Below are 23,465 nucleotides of genomic sequence, written 5' to 3' on the forward strand. Positions count from 1 at the left end.
GGAAGAGCATGGTGGAATAAACAGAGATTGATGAATGTTCTTGTCAAAGAAATCATCTCTATTCAAAGGTGGCAATTAAGCGGAGAATTGCAGAAGCGCTTCCCATATAAATGTGAGGAAGAACAGTCTAAACAGAGTGAGTAGCTAACACAATGCTCCCAAGCGAGAGCTTTGTTAAGAACAAGCACTCTGTGTGATGGAGGTGTAATCCTGAGAGGAGAGCAGCCACAGCTGGCTGTCCACAAAAAAGGGATGCACGCAGAAGCGTCTGTTAAGTTTACTGTAAATTTATTGACACAGACTATAAAGAGGCCACCACTTTAAACAGTAGTGAAATATACAATACTTTTGCACATCTGCACCATTAATTGGTCCACTTCAAAAGTGTTCACTGAGTGTTGGAGAACTCCTATGTCCTTAGCCAAACTATACTGTTGTATTTGACGAAGAGAAGAGCTCAGAAGCAATGCTGGTTTATATTTTCATTTAAGAGGCAAGATTAACATAACTATATATCTTTTATAATGCGGCTTATTTTTTTTAATTCACTGCAACATTGCAAGTTTTTCTTTCACTGGAAGGTTAACAAATATGAACAATAGTTGGGTTTAACAACTGTAATACAAAATATGGTTCTTAAATGCCACAGCACATTGTCTTAATTTAGATGTAGCCGAGCGGTGGTGGCGCACACCTTTAATCCCAGCACTATACAGGCAGAAGTAGGCAAATCTTTGTGAGTTCAAGGCCAGCCTGGTCTACAAGAGCTAGTTCCAGAAAAGGCCCCAAAGCTACAGAGAAACCTTGTCTCGAAAAAATAATAGATGTAAAGTAATAGAAATGAGGCAACAGATATATATCTGGTTTAGAAATGGATAGTCTAGTGGGGAGACTGACTTTCAGGTGGACTGTCCATCTTGCTGTGGACGGAGATGGGGCAGTAGTAGCATCCTTGTTTAGAGCATGGCATTCTATATACCACATCCCCAGCAACATAGAAATCTCTGTCAGTTCTGAGTTTAGGTCATAGGAACATTTCAGAAAGTTTAGTATAAAAGGGGGCAGAGAAAGAGAGATGCGTGTATACCTGGGAAGTACTGCTTAAGCAGCTATCTTGGCTACTAAGCAATTATGAATTAAAATATCCTAACTTCACATAAACTCTTGTTCTATCCCACACAGATGTGAGGGGGGAGGTAATGGAAAAAAAACTGAGGTGATCAATATGATTCAGTAATGAAACTGTCAGATAATGGAATATAATATAGTTAGATTTACTAAACTAAATAGTTCTAAAACTATGAATAGAGCTCACAGGTACCATTTACAAAGGAGAGGGCACAGTTCTTAAGATGGACCTTAGAATATATAAGGCCTCTGATTCTCAAGTCAAAATTCAAATTAAAATAAAAATAACATCTATGCTCCCCAAATAGTAATAAATAAGATGAAAATGATACCACCATCTATGGGGACTAATCTTCAAGGTAAACTTGACTGGATTCACAATCACCTAGGAGAAGGATGAGGCAGAACTATGGGTAAGTCTGCACTTTCTTGTCCAGGGAAAATTAGCCCACAAGGATGTTACCTAATCAGTGGATTGAGCCTTTAAAGAATCAGTATATCATGGTATTATTGAGAAGTGGTCTAATACAAGAGGAGGGGCTAAATGAGACATAGGTTACTGTGGTGTTGAGGCTCCATTCCTCCTGGCCTCATCCTGAATCTCTCTTCTCTAAGTCAATGAAATGAAACAACTCTGAAATAAACCTTCTGAGTCCATGAGCTGTACTGGAGGTTTCTCTCCTGCCCGCCAGTTCCCAAATAAGCACTCTGAGGCTTAATATTAATTGCAAACTGTTTGGTCTATTAGCTCAAGCTTCTTATTGGCTAGCCCTTCCAATGTAAATCAACTATACCACATTTGTTTATGCATAGAGAGACAACACGTTCTATCATTCTAAGAATCAGGATGTGTTTAAGAAAATTATGACTAGAGAATACAGAATAGCTATTAAATAAAGAGAAGAGAAAGAAGGACTGACAAATACCAGACTTCTTATTTATGGTATTTATTTATTTATTTATATTTTGTGTTTTCTACACAGGGTTTCTCTTTGTAGCTTTGCAGCCTGTCCTGGAACTCTCTCTGTAGACCAGTCTGGTCATGAACTCAAGAGGTCTGCCTGTCTATGCCTTCTGAGCACTGGGATTAAAGGCATGTGCCCTCACCGCCCAGCTCATTTTTACGAGTGACTGTGTGTGTGTGTGTGTGTGTGTGTGTGTGTGTGTGTGTGTGTTTGTGTTGGGGGTGTGTGTGCACATGTGCAACAAGGTACGTGTATATGAGTACAGGAGCAAACAGAAGCCACAGTGGGCATCAGATCTCCTGGAACTGAAGTTAAATGCAGTATTGAGCTTTCTTACATGGGTTCTAAGAACCAAACTTGGGGTCCCCTACAAGGACAGCATGTGTTCTTAATTACTGACCCATTTCTCCAGTCCCACCGACTAGATGAATTAATAAATTACCCCTAAAACAAATTACTATTGTGCAACTTTTATCTCACAGTTAAATTGGTCAAATGTGGCTTGGATCTCACTGAACTACAAGTTGGTAGGTTTATGTTCTTTTCTGTTTCGGTAGAATAAATTTCAACTTCTAGACACTCACTTGTTCATGCTCTATAGCAGTAAATACTATATGTTTTGTGTGGTGTTGTTTGGTTGTTTAACTTCTGTTTCCACTTCAAAGGATCTTTGTAACTATATTAGATACATACAGATAACCTAAGATAACCTATTTATTTCAAGGTCCTGTTTTTTTTTTTTTTTCTCTTTCTCTCTCTCATGACAACACACTCTTGACTTTTAGAGATTCAAAAATGGATGTCCTTGGGACTGGAGAGATGAGTCAGTGGTTAAGAGCACTGGCTGTTTTTCCAGTTCAGTTCCCAGGAACCACATGGTGGTTCACAACCATCTATACTAGGATCTAATGCCCTTTTTTGGCATAAGGTTGTACATGAATATTTCATACACATGAAATATATTTAAAACATTTTTTTAAAGTGGATGTCCTTATGGGACAGCAACAGTATTTTGATTACCATAAGGAATGATAACACATAAAATAATAGTAATGACAATTAAAAAGCCACAAAGAATTATAATACTGTGTCATTGGACGAGAAGTCAAAATCAACTCAATCCTTCAAATGTGTAGACAAATGTCGAAATAGGGAAAGGGGAAGGAGGGTGGTATATGAGTGCCAAAAACGAGTTAAAGTCCACTGAAAAGCAAATTAGCGAAAAGACAAAGAGTGTGGTCAAACAGACATACGGGGTCATCTTAGGAAAAGCCATGCTATTGCAGTGATTATACCAGACTGAGTTGAGGCTCTGAGGAGAGAGAAGAATAAAGACACACCATGTCACTTCAGGAATGTGCAATTCTGCTGTGCAAAGATCTTCTGCTTGAAATGAAACGACACAGACAAGAGATTCACATTAATGTCAACCACTCCCTCCCTAATGGAAAAGCCTGCAAAGACAACTGCTGCAAACACTTTCAGAGTCTCACTATTGCAGAATCTTAGCTGAAAACAAGACAGGAAAAAGCTACTTTCCCATTACCATCACAACTACATTTGAAAATGCGTGGATAGATAAAAATATCAAAATTACATGAAAGCCTCTACAGTGGTGGATGTGTGATATTTGGGTTTTTCTATAAGTTTTTCTTCAGTTCACATTTTTAATTTTGGAGATGAATTATTATTTTTAATAATAATCAGAGAATGTTTATACACAGGGATCGTCCCCAAACCTTTTAATTTCAACAACTAAATAGAACACAAGTATTTGACTTAAAATATATACTTGCTTATAATATGCTACAAATTATGTTTGGAATTGGAACTGGAGCAAAGTCCCCCACCGACGGAAGTGTCTGAAAAATCTGTTACCATAAACCCTCTGCAGGGAAGGGATGACCACAAATGTTTCTCTTAACTCTAACATTTTATGAGACTGCTGAGACTTGCTATATTTTTTGCTTTCATGTACTTATCATTACATACATTAAACACTATACAATTTCATGTCAAACAATGTAGAAGTGCAACACACTAGTCAATATTTAGATGAATTCCCCACAACCCCACATAAGGGCATAGGCACACTGAATATAACACAATATAGGGAGGGCGGTTTCCAAGTCCAACCAGCTCAGGAAATAGCCAAATATACTTCTCCCTGGAGTTTAGGCTGTTTGTCCTCCTGCCTGTTTGGCTGGCATTCTTTAGAGAATATTGGCTTTCATAAGGGACCTGCCACCTTAGTGCCACAGGGAAATTTTGTATAACTGACTAGTGTATGTTTTCGTGGACAGCTGTCTCTGGAAAGACAACAAGGATCTGCTCTCTGGGTACGCCAGGGACACAGGGCTTACATTTCTTTCTTCACCCTCCTTGGGAGCAGCTTTGGAGATGAGCTAGGAGAAGGGAACAGATCGTCTTTATGGAGGAATGTCAGTACTGCATCTCCAATCTGTTCTCCCTTTCATATTTCCTTGACAAACAAGCCTTCAAGGACATGGGCACATAAGCACAGGAATCCAGAAAGGACCATTGCAGAGTCTAGCTGCAAGGTTCAGCTACATGTGACTTGCGCAGCTGTCAGGAAAGAAGAAAAAAGAAAGAGAGAAAGCTACCAGAAAACAGCATCTGCTGGCCGCACTCACAGCCAGCTGTTTTCTGTTATTCTCACCTGCGGGCCATGTTCTCTCAGGATGAACTCTCACTGGGGTGAAGCAAACAAAGACAGACAAGACTGCAGAGGAAAGCTGCTTCAAGGAATACCCCCCCCCCGACACCCCGTTGACTGGTGAGGCCATGAACTCCCTCTTACCTGCCTTGCCCCGAACTTTTCATTTTCTGCAATTCTCCCGAGGGCTCGCAGAACCCCGCAGAACCCCCTCCAACATCATCCCGTAACAACTGTGCCCTCATCAATCTTCTGGCTCATTACCGCCCAAGAATGGACACAAAATCACATCATTATTTCATATCCACCCCCGCCCCGCCCCCACTTTGGGAAATATTTCCTGTGGTGTTTTTCTCATAGGATTAAAGCATACTTTAATGTTTACCTTAACTTACTGTTTTCTGTATTTACCAAATATACCCCCTTCTGTTCCTGCAGAGTTATAGTGATTACTAAATCCTCAATGTATACAGATTTCAACTCTTGAAAAATGTTCACTGGGACATTAAATTTAGGTTAATCTACTGACACAATGAATTCAGGCTCAAATTGAGTATGAAATTGTGGTGTCAATCGTTAATTCTCTACTATCCTTATTTTTAAAAAGGACTATATTGATGTGGGATTTCTCTCTGTATGCTGTGATTACCATTAATGAATAAAGAAAACTGGCTTGGCCTGTGATAGGGCAGAACTTAGGTATGGGGGGGGGAACTAAGATGAATGCTGGGAGAAAGAAGGAAAGAAGGGTGGAGTCAGAGAGATGCCATGGAGCCATTGCCAGAGATAGAAATGCTGAAACTTTGCCGGTAGACAACAACCTTGTGGTGATATACAGATTAATAGAAATAGGGTAAATTAATATGTAAGAGTTAGCCAATAAGAAGCTAGAGCTAAGGGGCCAAGCAGTGATTTAATTAATACAGTTTCTCTGTGATTATTTCAGGTCTAAGCTAGCAGGGCAGCTGGGAACCAACAAGCAGTGCCCTCCTCCAACACTATATGATTTTGACATCATTGATAATTTGCAATTTTTTGCTACACCATCAATAATATTAACTTTGAAATGATTCTATAAGTGAAATCTTATTTGTAATAGCAATATTAGAAAATTTATCAACATCGCCAGCCCTTGGCCAGTTCTGACAGGCTTCTTCCTGCCTCTAAGCCCTTTCCTTTTAATTGTGAAACACAGAATTTAACTAGGGATGGCTGTGGCCATGGGCTTTGGAACTAGCCAGTGGGAGCCCTGTGGCCTAGCCATGGATACACAACCAAGACAGCAGCTGGGTCTCTCTCAGGTTTCTCCTTCCTGCTACTGATGAGAGGAAAAAAGAAAGCAATTAAGAAAGTTGTCATGGGAGTGAGACACAAATATAGGCCAGTTTCCAAGGAATTTTATATACTGTCATTTCGAGCTCACCTATTTGTATACACAAATGAGAATTCTGGAAGGGATCTCCAGGCATGCAGGGTTTGAAAGTGTATCAGAGAAAGGCGAGTCCACTTCTTCCCTTCTAGAGATCCCATATGCCTTGCTACAGTAGCAACAGATATTGCCAAGCAAGGGTTCACACGTGAAACCTTCACCATACACATATACGATGGACAAGATGCTCTTGGGGTACAAGAATTAATTCTAGACTTTTATTGTCGAGAAAAATTCTTATCAATAACGTATTGTATTGCTCTGCCTGCCAGTGGGCTTATGCGTTCATGCTATGATGGTTTGCTTTTCCCTAATTAAGGCTCCTTTCTGAACAGAAAGATTATGTGTCACACGTTGTCTGGAGAAAGCAAATCCCTTTCTCTTAAGAGTCATATGTTCCTCATATATAAAGGAACTGAGGCAAGAAGTTGAAAATAATCCAGTCCTCCATTTCCAACCGAGCTTCCATTTCATACTTGACTACAGTCTGCTAATCCCCATTTTCTCTTTGGGTTGCAGTAGGTGCCAAACTCACAGCAGGTTTAACCTCCCTGCTGATCCATTGAGATGCCGTGCAGTGCATGACAAAGTTTGGCAAGCATGCGTGTTGAGACCTTTAAAAACACATCGAAATAAAGCAGGGTCTGTGTTATTACCTTCGGTTCTGCTCTGGACTTGAGGCTACTAAATCGCCTTGCTACTCCCAAGAGTGCCCACCCTTCCTCTGGCAGGCGTCATCCGAACTGGGGTCTGACCAAACAGCTGGGTTTACAATGAGGCATTAACTAATCATTAGTTGAATTCTTTAAACCGACACACAGGCGCGCACGCACACACACACTCACACACATGCATGCAAGCACATGCATGCACACACAGCACGCCCGCAGCAACAAGACTTACAAATGAGTGCCTGAAGACTCATCCTTCACACTGACCCTTGGGGTCAATGATGTCAGAGAAACTATTTCTGAAAAGAGCTCTGGGGTGGGAGGGAACAATCAGGGCCCACAATAATGAGTAGCTCTTGAAGGTCACAGCTGGGGAGCAACTAATTGTAACTTGAAAGGCTGAGGACCGAGTTATTAATGATCTGGCTGATAAAGTTTTTTTTTTTTCTCACGCCTAGTCATGCAAGTTTTCATTCTAACTTGGAAGATACGGAAAGTGTTCTGCTATAAATGGGAGGCTCCTGTGGACTAAGGGCAGTCTTGCATGGCTGCCTGCCCCTGCCTCACGCTGTCGGTATTAACCCGCGACCCTCATTGAAATCAATGCAGGACTTCTGATTCCAAGATCACACCTAAGGGAAGAGATCGTCAATCCCACTAAATATTATGTTTTTGGCTCTTTGGCTGCTTTCTATTATAAAAGCGACTGAACAAAAATCAAATACATAATTTACTCCAAGCTAAAGGAACCCTTTGCATACTTTACATGCATCTACGGTACAACACACAGAGAGACTCTATTATACAGTCTGTAAAGTGGGGTCGTGGAAGGTGAAAATAATATTTCCACAAGCTAACAAAAGTGTACTGGATACTAAAAGGAACACCTTGTCTTTTTTGAGGAGTTCTAGGGGAAACGATGCAGGCACGGAGAAACGCAAAGGCTATTATTGAAAATTAGAGGCACGGTGCACACGGAAACACCGTCACCTAAGCTCTCCCCACTTCGACTGCACCACAGTGGTGAGGTAAATCCTGGCTGCTTTACCGGTTTATATTTTCTGTTCGGATTTGCAATTTCTCCCAAGTAGGGGCTCAATCTCAAATTTTCTACCATGTGTTTAGATCTGGTCATTTATGTACACAGAGACCAGGTTCACAAAGAACACTTGCTGGCTGGCTGAAATCAAGCACTTTAATTATCACGCTCTTTCAGCTGGAAGGCTGTCTATGGTGCTCACCCTGGCAAGCCACTAAGGTACTGAAGGAGCCCCTGAGGCTGCCACAGCATGATGCAAGGCTCCCTCTTGCCCTCCCTTTGGCACTCCCAAGGGATTACTGAGCAGTTCCCCAAAAGCCCAGAAGCAAACAACTGAAGCCACAACTGCAGCCCTTTACTCCAGTGCAGGCCAAGCCAGGAGAACGCTGGGAGGCTGCAGGTGGTAGCAGAGCACCTAATCATTGCACTGATCTTCAGGCCTGAGAAAACATGCAAGCAAAGGTCTGCTTTCCTTCTTGGTGATACACCAATAAAACCATGCTCATATTTTAAATGCATCTTTATCTTTTCAGAGGGGATGACTGCTGAAGCATTAATATTTACTTTATAATCATACATATACATTTATGGCTTAATTTAATAAATTGTGGACATATAGATGTATATGCGTGTGTGTTTGTGTGTGTATCCCTGTTTGTATTCAAAGGTTATACAAAGACAAAAGTAAAACAACTACATGTAAATATATCTATGAGCATTCTAAATTCCTCAGTGAATTCAAGGGTTATGTAATGTCATCAACATATATACTAATTTATATATGCTGAGAGTAATGGACAAGAAAAATAATTTTTTACCACTCTATTAAAATGAGAAAGTTTCCACCAATCATTTGGTCATCAACTTTTTTTTAATGTTTTCAAAATAATGTGCCCCACACAAAACTGGTGGTGTTGTCTTTTCAAAAGATTTTACCTAAGTAGGGTAGCAGGGAGCTTGAGTATGAACTAATGGGTTACTTCTATCCTCTTCAACCCAGAATAAAACAAAAACAGGGATTTCTAGACAGCAGAATCTGTCTTTGCTCAGATTGTAATCACCAAGCTCAAGCTGAGCCACTTTTTTAGTCTTAAGAGTAGAAATGAGCAAGTTTGCATAAAAATAATATAATTCAAATACCCATGAACTGCAATTTAAGAATAAACTCCATTAGTATATGCTAGCTAGCTCTCTCTCTTTCTGTTTCCTCTCTGAAACGTGTGTGTGTGTGTGTGTGTGTGTGTGTGTGTGTGTGTGTGTCTGCGTGACAAGACAAGGTATCCGGCATCCTCACGATTATATATGTGTGTGTGTCTGTGTGTATGTCTGTGTGTGTGTGTCTGTGTGTCTGTGTGTGTGTGTCTGTGTGTGTGTGTGTCTGTGTGACAAACCAAGGCCTCCGGCATCCTCACAATTATATGTGTGTGTGTGTCTGTGTGACAAGCCAAGGTCTCCGGCATCCTCACAATTATTTCTCACTGAGCTATAGCCCAGTCCTATGGTAAACTATTTCCTTATAAACCTAGAAGAGTCCCAAGGAAATAAGTGACAAGCAGAGACAGCAATGGATATGCATGTGACATTTTTATTACTTGTCTACACCTACACTCAAATTCTTGGGACAATTTCTGAACATGTGTAATATCTTTATTTGTAGGTGTATCAACCAGTGTCTGAAAGTCTGATTTAACTTAACTCCTATTGTTTTAAAAATGTCTATAGTATCAACTTATTATCTCTAGAAAATAGGTCAAATTGAAACTTAATGTCATTCATTGATTTCCACAGAAATAAATATCCTTGCCAACTTTTTAAATTTAATGTATAAAGAAAATACACACAGGTTGAATTCAAAGTCATAAGATGTTTCATAAATGCAGTTTTTTGAGATACTCATTAAAATTAGCAAATGTGCTTTTAGCTTCAAACTGTTAAAATTTATATTTATAATTTCTCAAATATCTTGCCCTAAGTATAAATTAAGATTCAACTCCGTACATTTAATGCAGTTAGTACGTGCACATATTTACATAAAATTCACACTTGGAACACTTTGTTTTTTTGGTTTTTGAAACAGGGTTTTTCTGTGTAGCCTTGGCCCCTGTCCTGGAACTAGCTCTTGTAGACCAGGCTAGCCTTGAACTCACAGAGATCCACCTGCCTCTGCCTCCCAAGTGCTGGGATTAAAAGTATGGGCAACCATTGCCTGGCTTGGCACATTTCTTAACAAAAATCACTATTCTAAATGTAGAAGTCATATGATCAATCTTCAAAGAAATAAAAGTCTTATAAATTTTCTACAAATACCAAATGTTAGATTGGAGAAAATTTACCTATAGTCTCTCTTAACCACCAATGTTATAGAAAAGGTATTCTATATTTTACTTCAGTTCATAGTTTTGTAGGTAGCAAACAATAGATTCCACTTAAAGTGACCACAATCACTGTGCACAGACTAGTGCATGCAGTTAGCTTATGAGACATGTACTATGTTGCTCCTGTTATAATGGAGAATACCAAAGAAAAGAATCAAATTGGTAGATGAAGCATGTGTGCTGAATTATTTACAGTATAGTCATGTAGTTTGGGAGACATACAAAGAATGAATTGGTGTGGGAGGTCCGTCTGTCTATGTGTTGCTTTTATTGGTTAATGAATAAAGAATTGCTTTGAGCCTATGGCAAGGGTAGAACAGAACTAGGCCAGAAAAGCTAGGCTCTATGCTGAGAGAAGGAGAGCAGAGTCGGAGAGAAGCCACAGAGTCGGAGAGAAGCCACAGAGTCGGAGAGAAGCCACAGAGCTGCCAGAGACAGACATGTTGAAACTTTGCTGGTAGGCCACAACCTCATAGTGATGCACAGGTAACTTGAAATGGGTTAAATTAAGATGTAGGAGTTAGCAAATAAGAAGTTAGAGCTAATGGGCCAAGCAGTGTTTCAATTAATACAGTTTCTGTGTGATTATTTTGGGTCTAAGTTAGCCGGGCAGCTAGGATCAGCAAGCGGACTCCTTCCAACAATTAATAAAATATTTTGAGAATAGAGAATAATGGCTGAGTGTACACAGGTAAGGCACTTTTTAATAATGTAATAAGCCCTGAGTTTGATCTTGAAAAATGGGGAAAAACGGTAAGGAAAAACCTGTAGTCATGATGTAGAATAAATAGAACACAAATCTATGAGAAAAGCCTACAGAATAGGAAAAAAAAAAAGTTGGCCAGCTATACATCTGACAAAGAGTAAATATCTAGAACACATATAAAACTAAGCAACAAGAAAACAAACAACCCAATTAATGAATGAACTAATGAATTCAACCAATATGCACAAAATATGAAGAGCATATGACCAAAAAAATACATGCATACAAAACCTCTATCTAACGAACCATCAGAGGATCTCAAGTCAAAAGTATATTGAAATTCCACCTCCAGTTAGAATGTCAGTCATTAAGAAAACAAGCTGAAACAGCAAAAGCTGACACAGATGGACTAGAGAGTCGCTTAATATACAGCTCATGTGAATTGAAAGATTTATAGGCTCTATGAAAATCACTGTAGAAGTTTCTTAAAAACAAAACAAAATAAACAAACAAATAAAAAAAACTAGAAGAGATTTAGCATAGTCAGCCAAATTCCTCCTGGGCATCTACTGCAAACACTCTAAGTCAACATATTACAGAGATACCGACACATAAAAGTGGAATTGTAAAACTATTCACAATGGCCAATTTACAGAATCAATGTAGGAGTTCCTCAGCAAAGCACTGGATAAAGACAATGTGGTCAACACACACGCAAAAAAAAATTTTGAAGCCAGAAAGAAGAACCAACTTCTCAGGTTGTATTGTAGCATGCCTTTAATTCCAGCACTTGGTAGGCAGAGGCAGGTGAATCTCTTTGAGTTCAAGGCCATCCTAGTCAACACAGTGAGCTCCAGAACAGCGAAGGCTGTACAGAGAAACCTTGTCTCAATAAAAACCAAAAATAGAAAGAAAAGAAAGAAAGAAAGAAAGAGAGAGAGAGAGAAAGAAAGAAAAAAAGAAAGAAAGAGAAAAATCAAAATCAACTTATGAAAAAAAAACTTATGGAATATAGATGTTTCATGTAAGACCATTATTAGAGGGACTCGTTTTATAACACAGAAAACAAAAATTAACTCCAACTATTAATGTTTTAAATTAGCAAAAATATTTTTGTGTGTAAAAAGTAAGCAAGTAAAAATGCAATATTTCACCTGGAGGATTCCTTAAACATATTTATATAGATATTTATGTGGTATTTATGCTTCATCTATGGCTCTATTGATCAATCGTCTAACCACTTACAACATAAATATGTGATACTTAGTTGAGAGCTTCTGGGCAATGGAGAGCCAGTTTTGCTTAAGAGTATAGCCTTGGTTGGTCCACCAGGCTTCATATATGGTCTCATATAGAGGACCATATGGAAGTTTTCAAAAAAGTCAATAAAATTATCTTTACAAGAAAGATCAAAATTTAAATAAGCATAATGGCTTATATTGGTAGCCACTATCCTAAGAAGGCACAAGCAGAAGATCATAGTTGAAGGCCAACTTGAGCTACAAAGTGGGATCCTCTCAGGAGAAAACACCATTCAAAAGAATCAATGATTTTCAGTGTTGTTGTTTGTAAATAACTGGGAGTTTTAAAGAATTAAAGAGTTCATGTATGTACTATTAAACACAGAAATAATGGTAGATATCAATATTTTGTGTAAGAGAAAAAAATATTTTGTGTAAGAAAAAAGAATTATTTATTTTTCATATGTCAGCTCATTTTTAGTTTGATTGTTCACTAGAGTCAACTTCTACATACTATGTGAACATTGTACCCCTGGCTATACCCTAATGGCCCTAGGTTAGTTATGATAAATGATTGTATTAGACAGTTTGCCATGGTCTAATTCTTTAAGTTTAAAATTATCTTTTAAAGAATTATTTAAGAGTCTGTGTGTGTATATTTGAATGTGTTTATGTTTGTATGAGTATTTGTGTATGTGTTATTCTATGAGTGTGTGTGTGTTTGTGTTTGTATGTGTATGTGTTTGTGTTTCTGTGTGTATGTGTTTCTATTTGTGTATGTGTTTATGTGTTCACAAGTGTATTTGCTAGGCTTTAGATGCTGCTACACACTACATATAATCTTTTAAGTCATTTATTTATAACTTATGGCACAATATAGCCTGCCACTAAATTGCCAATGTCTGCATCTCATTATATTTAATTTACTCTGGTGTGTCTCTTACTTTTTAAATATTAAAACATTCCCAGAATGACAATTTTAACACTTTATTGAATTGTTTTCCCATATATTCATTTTACCTCTGTCCTTCACACTTGCTCTTTAATCAATGATCAGAACGGAGTAGCAGCAGTCCGTTCCAAAAAGGAAGCAGATCCACCAGCTGCAGCCTAACTTCCTCATGTCTCTCACTTATGCTTGCAAACCAAATCCTCCATCGTTTGTTCTTACACATAAGGATTTGAGAAAATTCATTGAGTCAGTAATTTATTCCTGAGAAGCAAAACCACTCTTGTTTCCTCGGCCACTTAGCACAGGATCCACCATCATCCTCATCCATAAGTGTGACTTGCCTTTGGACTAGCTTTAGCAGAAGCTGCCAGAGGAATCAAGCTTTAGGAAATGTGGGATTTCATTTTAATTAACCAATTGCTTCCAGCATGGCTGCCTTGCGTACTTTCCTCCTTACATAACATGTCCACAGGATCTGTCCATGCCTGTGCTCAGCTTTGGCAACCTCACCTTCAATGACTTTATGCTTTCTAACAGACATTCCCAACATTTATCACAAGGCTGAAGTTTCCTCCTGATACCCAGATGCATGTATTCGGTACCTGCTTCCTATTTGCACCTCCATCCATCTCAATACTTCTAAGGTCAAACTCATCATTCTGTTCTGAAAAGCCAAATGTGCCTCTGGAAGTCCTAACTCTGTGAATGGAACCACCCAGTCACCTAGGCACCTGTGACTGTCCCTCAGCCTTAGCTCCTATGTCCAATTAGTATCCCAGCACGGCAGATCCAAAGCCTAAGCCTTTCACATCACTCCTCTTCTTTCCATTACCATGGTTACTGCCCTTCCTAACATCATTACCTTCTGTCCTACGGCCACAACATAACTAAATTTTACTCTCAAGTTCTCTATCGGAATTTTCCCCATAATCTCAGCAGGTTCTCAACTATGAATCTAATTTGGAGCTTCTGAAGACTCTCCATCCTAGGCAGAATGTCACGAAATGCTTCCCGGGGCATGTAGACACTCCTCTATAAGAGGGCCTCAGCCCCTCTTCCACACATTCTCTTCCATTATTTCTTCTCCCAGATTCTTTTCCATCCTGTCCTAGGATTTCCCCAGTTACATAAACACTGTGCTCATTTTTGCCTGCTGCAACTTTGCTCACACCACTCAGTTCCCCAGAATAGCCTCCTCTACCATTTTCTAGCTACGCTTACTCATTGTCCTAGGGACGTGGGAGCGGTGAGCTTAGATAAAGCTTTGTGATACACCAAGGGTGCAGCAGTTCACTTCAATGACACCATATTCCAAAATTATGGGGCCAACTAGTACCTTGCTTAACTAGCCTCTCTTTTAACATTAGCTGTGTTATTAGCAAGGACAGAAACAGAATTAAAGAGGTGCTTCATATACCAGGACCAGGCAAATAAGTGAATTAAAGTGAGTAAGAGTTGTGTTTAATGTGCAGCTATTCTAGGCATAACCCATGAACATACAAAAAAGGAAATCATTCTTTTAGATTTTATTTTGTTGTTTCTTCTTAACCTAAACAAATATATCTCCAAATAAATAATTGCTTTGAAAATCTTTCATGAGCCTTCAATTCACTTTGTACACCAGGCTGTCCTGGAACTCAAGAACTGCCTGCCTCAGCCTCCCAAGTTCTGGGAATACTGGACCTAAAGGAGTACGCCACCATGCCCGGTTTTCTGTTGTCATTATTTTATAAGACAAATATTGAATCAAAAAATAGCATCATTACTGTAAGCAGTTTGAAACCTACTCTCATAGAAAGAGAGAATAAGTACATATAATGGCAAAACAAATAAGAAATATTGTTTCTAGAATTTTTTATAGATATACTGAAGTCTATACTTCCTAACACCGATATTTTCAAGAGAAAATATCACTTCAGTAGACTAATGAAAAAGAAACAAGGTGCTATAGAAATTCCTTTGAATTCTGTTTAGGGCCACAACACATTTTGTTTAAATCTTAACAGCTCTTCTATTTCTCTAGAGAACTTTACCTCTTCTTCCAACATAAAAAGATTATGATAGGTACACAAGGAAGATTCTGAAGAACAATGTGCCTTTGTATATCAATTACTGCAAAAATCTACTCTAAACTCGCAAGACTTTCTGGAAGACACACACACATAATGTGAATAGTACTTTATCTGAAATAACATTATAGTGTCATATAAAACAACAAAGCTAAGATAGCACTTTTTTTTTGCATCATTAAACAAATATTCCACAGCATAAATAAATGTAACACATCTTCAGTTAATATTGTACAACATTTCCCCTTTTGTCTAAATAAAAAATGAAAGGTTACAACTTTTAACTTTCTCCACAGCTGCCATTTCCTTTTCATTAGCATTAAAAAAATAAAGTTAAAAACTACTATATCTAGGTGTCTTAATTAACCCTTTCTGTTTGTTAAGCATATTTTAGTGGGTCAGATGAAACATTAACTAATTAATCTTTATCAATAAAAATTAGGAGTCAGATATCACTTTGAAAGTGAAATTGTATTATTCTCCTACAGCAAGAATTATAGCCCAAAAATTAAGGCAGTAAAACAGAAAGTTTTCCATTGCCATGGTATCATTTCTGAGTTCTTTCCTTACAATTCCTGTCTTCTTCATATCTCCCCATGAATTCCTGGACTTTTCCTAAATATGTCAGGTTCAACTTGGATATAATAACAAACTTTGAGAAAGACTTTTTGCTTTGTTTTTGTATTTGTTTTTTTTTTTTAAAAATTAGGATTGCTGTCAAAATAAATAACAGAAATGGATTAATTTAAGTTATAAGAGATATTACAAATAAGCCTAAGCTATTAGTAAAGCTTTAATAATAATTGGTCTCCATGTCATAATTGGGGAGCCAACATCCCAACAAAAAAGTTTAACTACACACAAACATACACACATTCAGACCACTCTAATTCAAAAGTAGGAGGTCAGAAATTGTCTTGTGAAGAATAGTGGTCAGGCTAATGACATACCTCAGAAGTAAAACACTGACCAAGTACGGGTCAGGCTACAGGTAAAACAAAACAATACCATCATGCCTTGGTACCATCACAAATGGTGGTACACATCCGTAAACGTAGAACTCAAGAGACTACGGCAGGGGGTGTGCTACAAGTTTGAGATCAACCATAGTGACATAGTGAATTCTGAGGTATATATGGCGAAATCCTCTCTGGGAGTCTCCCTAAAGAGTAAGTATCAGTAAAGATCATTAAAAACAGAGGGATGTACATCAAGCCCATTGTCTACTTAGCTTAGCTTAGCATTGTCTATTTATTTAGTTTAGCCACTGAACTAATGAACTAACTCATGATGCAGGACCCTCTGAACAAAGAAAGGCAATGTCTGCCAAAGGTATGGGGTAAAAGCTTATGGCTGGTAAACTAAATTAATGAAATTCTTTTTTCTTTGTGTTTGGATAATTATGATGTCTGTCACACTGCTGCATTTATGCCACTTCATCTCCAAGAGTACACCCAAGCCAGTGAAGCTAGGCTTACACGTGACTGAAGAACATCGTTGGGATGTGATCTAAGATAAGAAAAACAGTGCTGTCTGACTATAAGCCTTTTCTCATTAGCATTCTGGCTTTCATCGGTTCAAAGCATTTGGTATGCACTATGTTTTTCACTTATCTCAGTATCTATGACTTGCCCTATCAAGTTAGTGACTTGGTGGTATACAAAAGAACTGGCTCGATTCCCAAATCATGGTGTTACATGAACCCAGCGAATGAACGTCTGTCCCTTTTACCATGAGAGCTTCAGTTATGTTAGCACCTCACGTGCAGAATTATGTGAGCTTTGCAAACACAGCCTGGACCAATAGCTCTGAAAGTATTGCCTTTTATTTTCAAAACTCTTAACCAACAAGAACATTAACCATTTCCCTAAGATAAGGCACCACTTTATGCGGTAGTCAAGGGACAAGCTATTTTAATAATCAGTTTTAATTAGGCAAAAGATTAATCAAGGTTCATTTCTGAGGAATTCTCAAAGGACGTGTGGAGATTACTTCTGGTTATTACTCTACAGAAGTGAGTGCTACGTTACATGCTAAATGAGAGCAAATATGAGCGGAAGGGTCTCCTGTTCTCCCCAGATTATGATTTGAAACTCCGCACACAGATATACAAACACACACACACACACACACACACACACTATACATATATCAAAGAGAAGACAGAAAAGCTCAAATTCAGACCTACTCTTGGCTCCCTTGTATCCATGTCAGGTAATACAAGGGAGTAAAGGAAGGACTGAGTGCAATTCTAGCAGATGTGCTTGTATTTCAGGATATCTTATCACTCCTGGCCAAACAGGGCTATTAAAGACTAATCCCGCCTTATATTTTTAATGAGAAAGATTTTGTTTGGTCAGCAACTCCATCTTGCCTTACTGACTTTACCATCTATACTTGTCTCCCTTATCTCAGTAAAATGGAGAACTGTTCATATTTTTAGCGTGTTAAAGCAGAGTGGTCTTCTTCTTCCTTGTGTTTTCTGTCACTTACATACACAATGAGTCTTTAAACCTTATTGATTTAGCCTCATTGTCAAGATTCGGGGTTCCAGGGATGCTGGGATAACTCTTAGGGTTTCCTGAATGCTATTTCCTGAGTTCATCTCCTTCCCTATTACACAGAAACTCACAGCTTTGTCTTGTTTTCCAAGAGAAAGCTGGTCTAAATCTAGTACAGTCTGTGTGGCTTTCAAGTGTCATGAAAAATCTTCAGTGACCTCCCTCTGCACCTGCAAGAAGATCACTATCCAAACAACAACTAAATGATTTAAAATGAGTACTGGTACGGTTTTGCTAAATGGATGCTATATTATACTGTTCTCTAATTTCATATTGCTATGCCCACATATTAGGGCTGTTCCCAGATCTCATTAGAGAAGATCATATTTTTGCAGTAGCTGGTGGTTAACACAGAAACTCACAGCTACTCAAAAGACATAGAATAAATATCAGTAGAGTGCTCAGCAACAAAAGGGACCTTTGTATATTACCACCACCAAGGCTCAGAGACCATCACTAAAGAGGAACAAAAAGACTGTAGGAGTCAGTCTGAAGACCAAAGTGAAGTATGTCTTTAGGATATAACAGGAACACTGTACTCATCAAGTTACCGCCCCTGTGACTACCTGCAGAAGACCTGCACAAGATAAGACCAGCCACAGAATAGGAAAGATTTCATACGTCTCTGCCACTAACAGAGGAGCTATGGACAGATGATGCTTTGGGGTTAGGAACAGTCACTTTTTATGAAGGGTGTAGCTCTTGGTAGGTACAGTAAGTCCAGTGGATGGCCCATACCCAGGATTTATGGGCAGCATGCATTGGACTGGATGAACTGTTTCAAGAAAAAGGAAATTCAATTGTGGGGAAGGACAGTGTATGGAAGAAGGAAATGGAGTAGTTGGGGGTGGGGGTGGGGTGAATGTTACCAAAGAAATTGTATGAAATTCCCAAGGAATTAATAAAAATATTTATAAATGTGTTGGCCTTCCTCTGTCCTCTAGGGAATATTTAGGTATTTGGATTTTGACTGGGATTGGTTTAAAGCTTTCTCCTGGCTGAAGGTACTTCAAGGAACCCTGACTTAAATGTCTATGTGTGGATACACACACACACACACACACACACACACACACACACGTACACGCCTGAGTGCACACCTCATTTTCTTACTGTGCAGTGAATTTCTAGTTTTTGTGAATCCACTCATTTGCTCTTAATTTCTATTAACTCTAAAATATTAAACTCAAGGACAAACATGTCAAAATGGCATTTCACAGGTTGTAAAAGACTTTATTCTGTTGCCATGGTTGGATTTGTTGAGTCTCCACTTATTTGTTTGATCATTTATAAAACTTAGGTTAGTTTTAAGGAAAGGTGAAGTTTATTTTTAAGCCAAAAATTGATCACATTAATATTGGTCTTCATTATTTAAAATGTTTCCTGAGAACTATATGTTTACGGCATCTTCATCTATTTGTTTCTTTTTCTTTAAAGAACACAGAGGGCTAAAGGAAGGAAGTTGAATTCCCTGACATTTTCTTGTTTGAATTATGCCATGTCTGTTCAACTTAAAGAGTTCAAGATAATATGAATCTCTTACTTCAATTCCATTTTTAATACCGATCTAAGAACTCTAGCTGTGTGCCCTCCTCACTATGGGGAAGGATTACACCCTGTAATATTTACTTATTCCTCTTTACTCTTTCTGTGGGAAACAATCTCAAATGACCTTCAGTCTGGCTGTCTCTCGGAGAAATTACTTCCACAGGACAGCAACTTTCTAAAAGTAGCACAGTGATAACGAATTTCTACGTTCCTTCAGCTCCCGCTGCATCACACAGCCTTGACCCTCCATGTTTGAGATGCCATGCAGTCTAAGTGTGTCTGCTTTCATCTCTGTTTAAAGTAAAATATAGGGCCTGGAGAGATGGCTCAGTGGTTAAGAGCATTGCCTGCTCTTCCAAAGGTCCTGAGTTCAATTCCCAGCAACCACATGGTGGCTTTACAGATGGTCTAGTGCCCTCTTCTGGCCTGTAGCCATACAGACAGAACATTGTATACTAAATAAATAAATATTTAAAATAAGAAAAAAATAAAGTAAAATATATATAACCCCCTCTTTTTTTTTACTTATTGTGATTTAAACCCTACCACTACCTCGCATTATGACATATATGTGACAAGAATGAAAGGCTAGTGACATAGAAGAGTGTTCTGAAACAGAAAGCAATAAAAATTGGGGGGCTATCTACATATAAATAACTTCTGAATATATATAGAAAAAATGATTCTATATTCTAAATTTTCATCAGAAGACAAAACTGCAAATGAGAGTATATATACACACACACATATGTATTGTTTTAAATATGTATATCTTACTATTATAGAAATTTCCACGAATACTGGTTAACCGGAGTAACATAAATGCGATTTAGTTGAAGTACTACTCTACTCACAAATTAAGTCAAATTCATTTTGAAATTTTCACATTGTATTATAAATGAAAATGCGCTTAATTCAGAGCATGTCTTCTCTGAAAGAGTGACAGCGAAACAGGAAAAATGTGTACTCCACAGTGTCCTTGAATCTTTGCAACACACTGGAGTCACTCCTACACGTCTCTTGCTGTGGACACCACCGCCACCACGGCCCCACCAAGGAAGAAACGATAATTTGAATGCACAGGTTGGTGAGCATTGATGGAACAGGGTGACAGAGGCTACAAAGCCACTGTGAGCACCACATTCCCTATACCCTTCCCTCTCCTCATGTGCTCACTAGATCTGAAGACCTGGGGCTAACTCTCATGGGTCTTTAGAACGTGAAATGGATTCATGATGCGTTGCTCAAGCACTCTATTTCATGTTGTCACAACAGGGCTTAAACATAAATACAACTAATACAGCAGTGTTTGCTTCCCTTTTGCATTTTACCCCTTCAAAAAAAAAAAAACCTGTAGGGTAAACTAAGTAGCTAGAAATTCATTGTTTTCAACCAGATATTTCCCAGGACTTCTCACATTGTAGCACACAAAGTTCTGAATGTTATGAACACCCCCCTCTCCCGGAATTACAGGAATAAGACTACCCTATGGAGGTTTGTGAGAAAAAAAAAGAAAATTTATAGTAGACAGTATTGGGGAAAATAGTATTTAATTTTACGGAAACACTATATAATGTTCTTCAGTGGAGTTTTATTAGCTGGACTCAATAGAGTTGCCATCTGGGAAGCACGATTTTAAGTACATCCCAACATTTTCATGAGGTTACTAGCGTTTTCCTGAGGTGTTATGCTTTAAGTGACTATGTTTAATTCCTTCCCACAATGCTTTAATCATAATCTTTTCAAAATCTTGTCAGTTCCTATTGACGAGACTTCTTTCCCCTAATCAGCAATGTTCATGCTCATCTTTCATAGGAATTTCACAGTTAGTTAAATGGTTTTTAAAGGTAATTTGAAGTATCAGGCAATAATGCAAGATGGTATTTCTAACTCAACTTTAATTCTTTTCTTTTTTTGTTTTGGATTTTCTTTTTCTATTTGGATGACTTCTCAGGTAGTCCAGGATGACCTGAATATTCACTACACAGCGTAGGCCTTGGACACTGATCTCTCCGTTTTTCACCTCCAAATTTTTGGGATGACATGTGAGTGTCACAACCATTGGTTTCCATCACAACCATATATTTTAAACAAAATATTTCAAATTAGGATGTGGCTCTACAGCAGAAACATAGGCCACCAGCAAAAGTGGAAGGCAACATGAGCCTCCCATCAGCCCATGCCCTGCCACCCCAGCCCTCTCCCCCGCTGGCCGCACCTTGGGCTGCAACCTGTGTTCCTGAGGCACCTGGTCCACGACCTCCTCTGGAAGCTCCACGTGACCCTTGTCCTCGATGAGCAGTGGCGCGCTCTGCCGCTGGCTGCTGAAGGAGATGTCTGGGAGGTAGAGCGCCTCCTGCGCTGCGCTCCGCGTGTCGCAGTGGAGCAGCAAGGGCTGGATGTCTCTCATTGTGCTTGCCACCTGCGGGGACCGCAGGGCGCACCATCAGACCCCTGCTTACTCAGGCCTCAGAGGAGTCCAGTAGGGGGGGCATCCCCAAGGGCACCTCTATTGCAGACTCAGGCTTAGGTCCAACCACCCCAAATCCCACTCAGGCCACTAGGGCGTAGATTATGAACACTGTTCTCCTTCCCATTTCTAGCATGATCATTAAACTAGACATAATTACAGAAACTGAATGAGCTAGTTACCTACAAAATATAAAGGCCCTCTCCATTTTAATAGTCTCATAGATTTAAATTCAAACTACGGGCACTAATATACATAAGTGTGAGTTAAATATTGGCTACCAAACTCATAGATTTTTTTTTTTACATTAAAATATTGGCAATATAAAGGGATTTTGGTTTTGTTATTTTTGGGTTGTTTTGTTTTGTTTTGTTCTGGTTCAGAGTTAAATGATTATTTTGTATTTCTTTATATGTTTTTTTTTTGGTCATTTTGCTAACATTTTTAAAAGATAACTATATTAAGAGCTATGATGGACATTAATGTGAAAAGATATACATACATTTTTGCCACTTATATACACAGTGATTTTTTACTGACAAATGTTGCATATTACATAAATGAATAAATATGGAAGACCAAGACAATAATGGTAAAATAAAATTATACACATATGATATTTTAAAAAATTGACACAACAATCATATATTATATGCTATGAAAAAGTAGAGATATCTAAGTACATAATTTCTTTATGGTGCATTGATAAGCAAGATACATATTCTCTACACTAACTGCAATTAATTTACTCAATAAGAAAGATAATGAAATCTATCTGTCAATAGAAAGCATTTACAAAGGAAACCATTGTTCTCAGTGCATACATTTTTAATTGTTACAGCTGCATGTTTAAAGGCTTATTGTTACTCTATATGGTTGATATTAAACAATGAAGAAAAAACAAAGAAAAGCAACCAAGAAAAGGCATTTTGCAACAATCATCTTATACAAGGTTATATAGTAGTATTCTGATATCTAGATATATGTATTATTTGTAAATTAAAAACAGAATCAGATCACTCCATGACACAAAATGATAAAACCTTTACAAAAAAAAATAAAGTAATATTAAAAAAAAACAGAAAATCCACCTGATGGAAAATTCTAAATTTAATCTTTTATACTGCTATAAAACAATTCACATTTAAACAGCATAATATACCATCATTAATATATATATCAAGACAGTTCAAACACCATTCTGATCAGCTACATAAATGGAATGTGTCAAAAAGCATGTTTCAAATTTCTCAAATTCCTCTTCTCTATACTCCTAGTAACAATGAATCTAACTGTACATATTTTATGGAATTATTTACAAATACTTGTCTCTGAAGAGATTTACAACCATTCAGTGCCAAGACACATGGGAAAGTGTGTTATATAAGATGTCATGCAAAAAGTTTCTCTTATAAAGATGGTGAAAAATTTTATTCTTTACCAAGTTGACCTGCCAGCTCAGTTAGAATGATGGAATTTGAGCTTATGTGATTTTACTCATACAACATGTAAGTACAGAGAGTTCTATCAAGTATCCATTCCTCTTTAAGGTATAGAGGAGTATGGTGGACAAAGCAGACTACAGGGGTTGTGCATATGAACAACTCACCTCACTGGGGCCGTTGAGACATAAC

The 23,465-nt window shown here is 38.2% G+C and overlaps 1 protein-coding gene across 19 annotated transcripts in view; it reads right to left on the reverse strand.

Moving 5' to 3' along the window:
* Nucleotides 1-23,465, reverse strand: part of Adgrl3 (adhesion G protein-coupled receptor L3) — a 745,864-nt gene that overhangs the window by 431,346 nt on the left and 291,053 nt on the right. For 18 of the 19 annotated variants that reach the window (XM_026785275.1, XM_026785272.1, XM_026785262.1 and 15 more), the window contains one exon: nucleotides 21,580-21,783. The exons of the other annotated variant lie outside the window; for it this stretch is intronic. In XM_026785275.1, coding sequence (XP_026641076.1) covers nucleotides 21,580-21,783 — 204 coding nt within the window. The remainder of the gene's footprint in view (nucleotides 1-21,579; nucleotides 21,784-23,465) is intronic. 19 annotated transcript variants of the gene reach the window in all.

The sequence above is a fragment of the Microtus ochrogaster genome, linkage group LG1 (genome assembly GCF_000317375.1).
Source record: "Microtus ochrogaster isolate Prairie Vole_2 linkage group LG1, MicOch1.0, whole genome shotgun sequence".
Lineage (NCBI taxonomy): Eukaryota > Metazoa > Chordata > Mammalia > Rodentia > Cricetidae > Microtus > Microtus ochrogaster.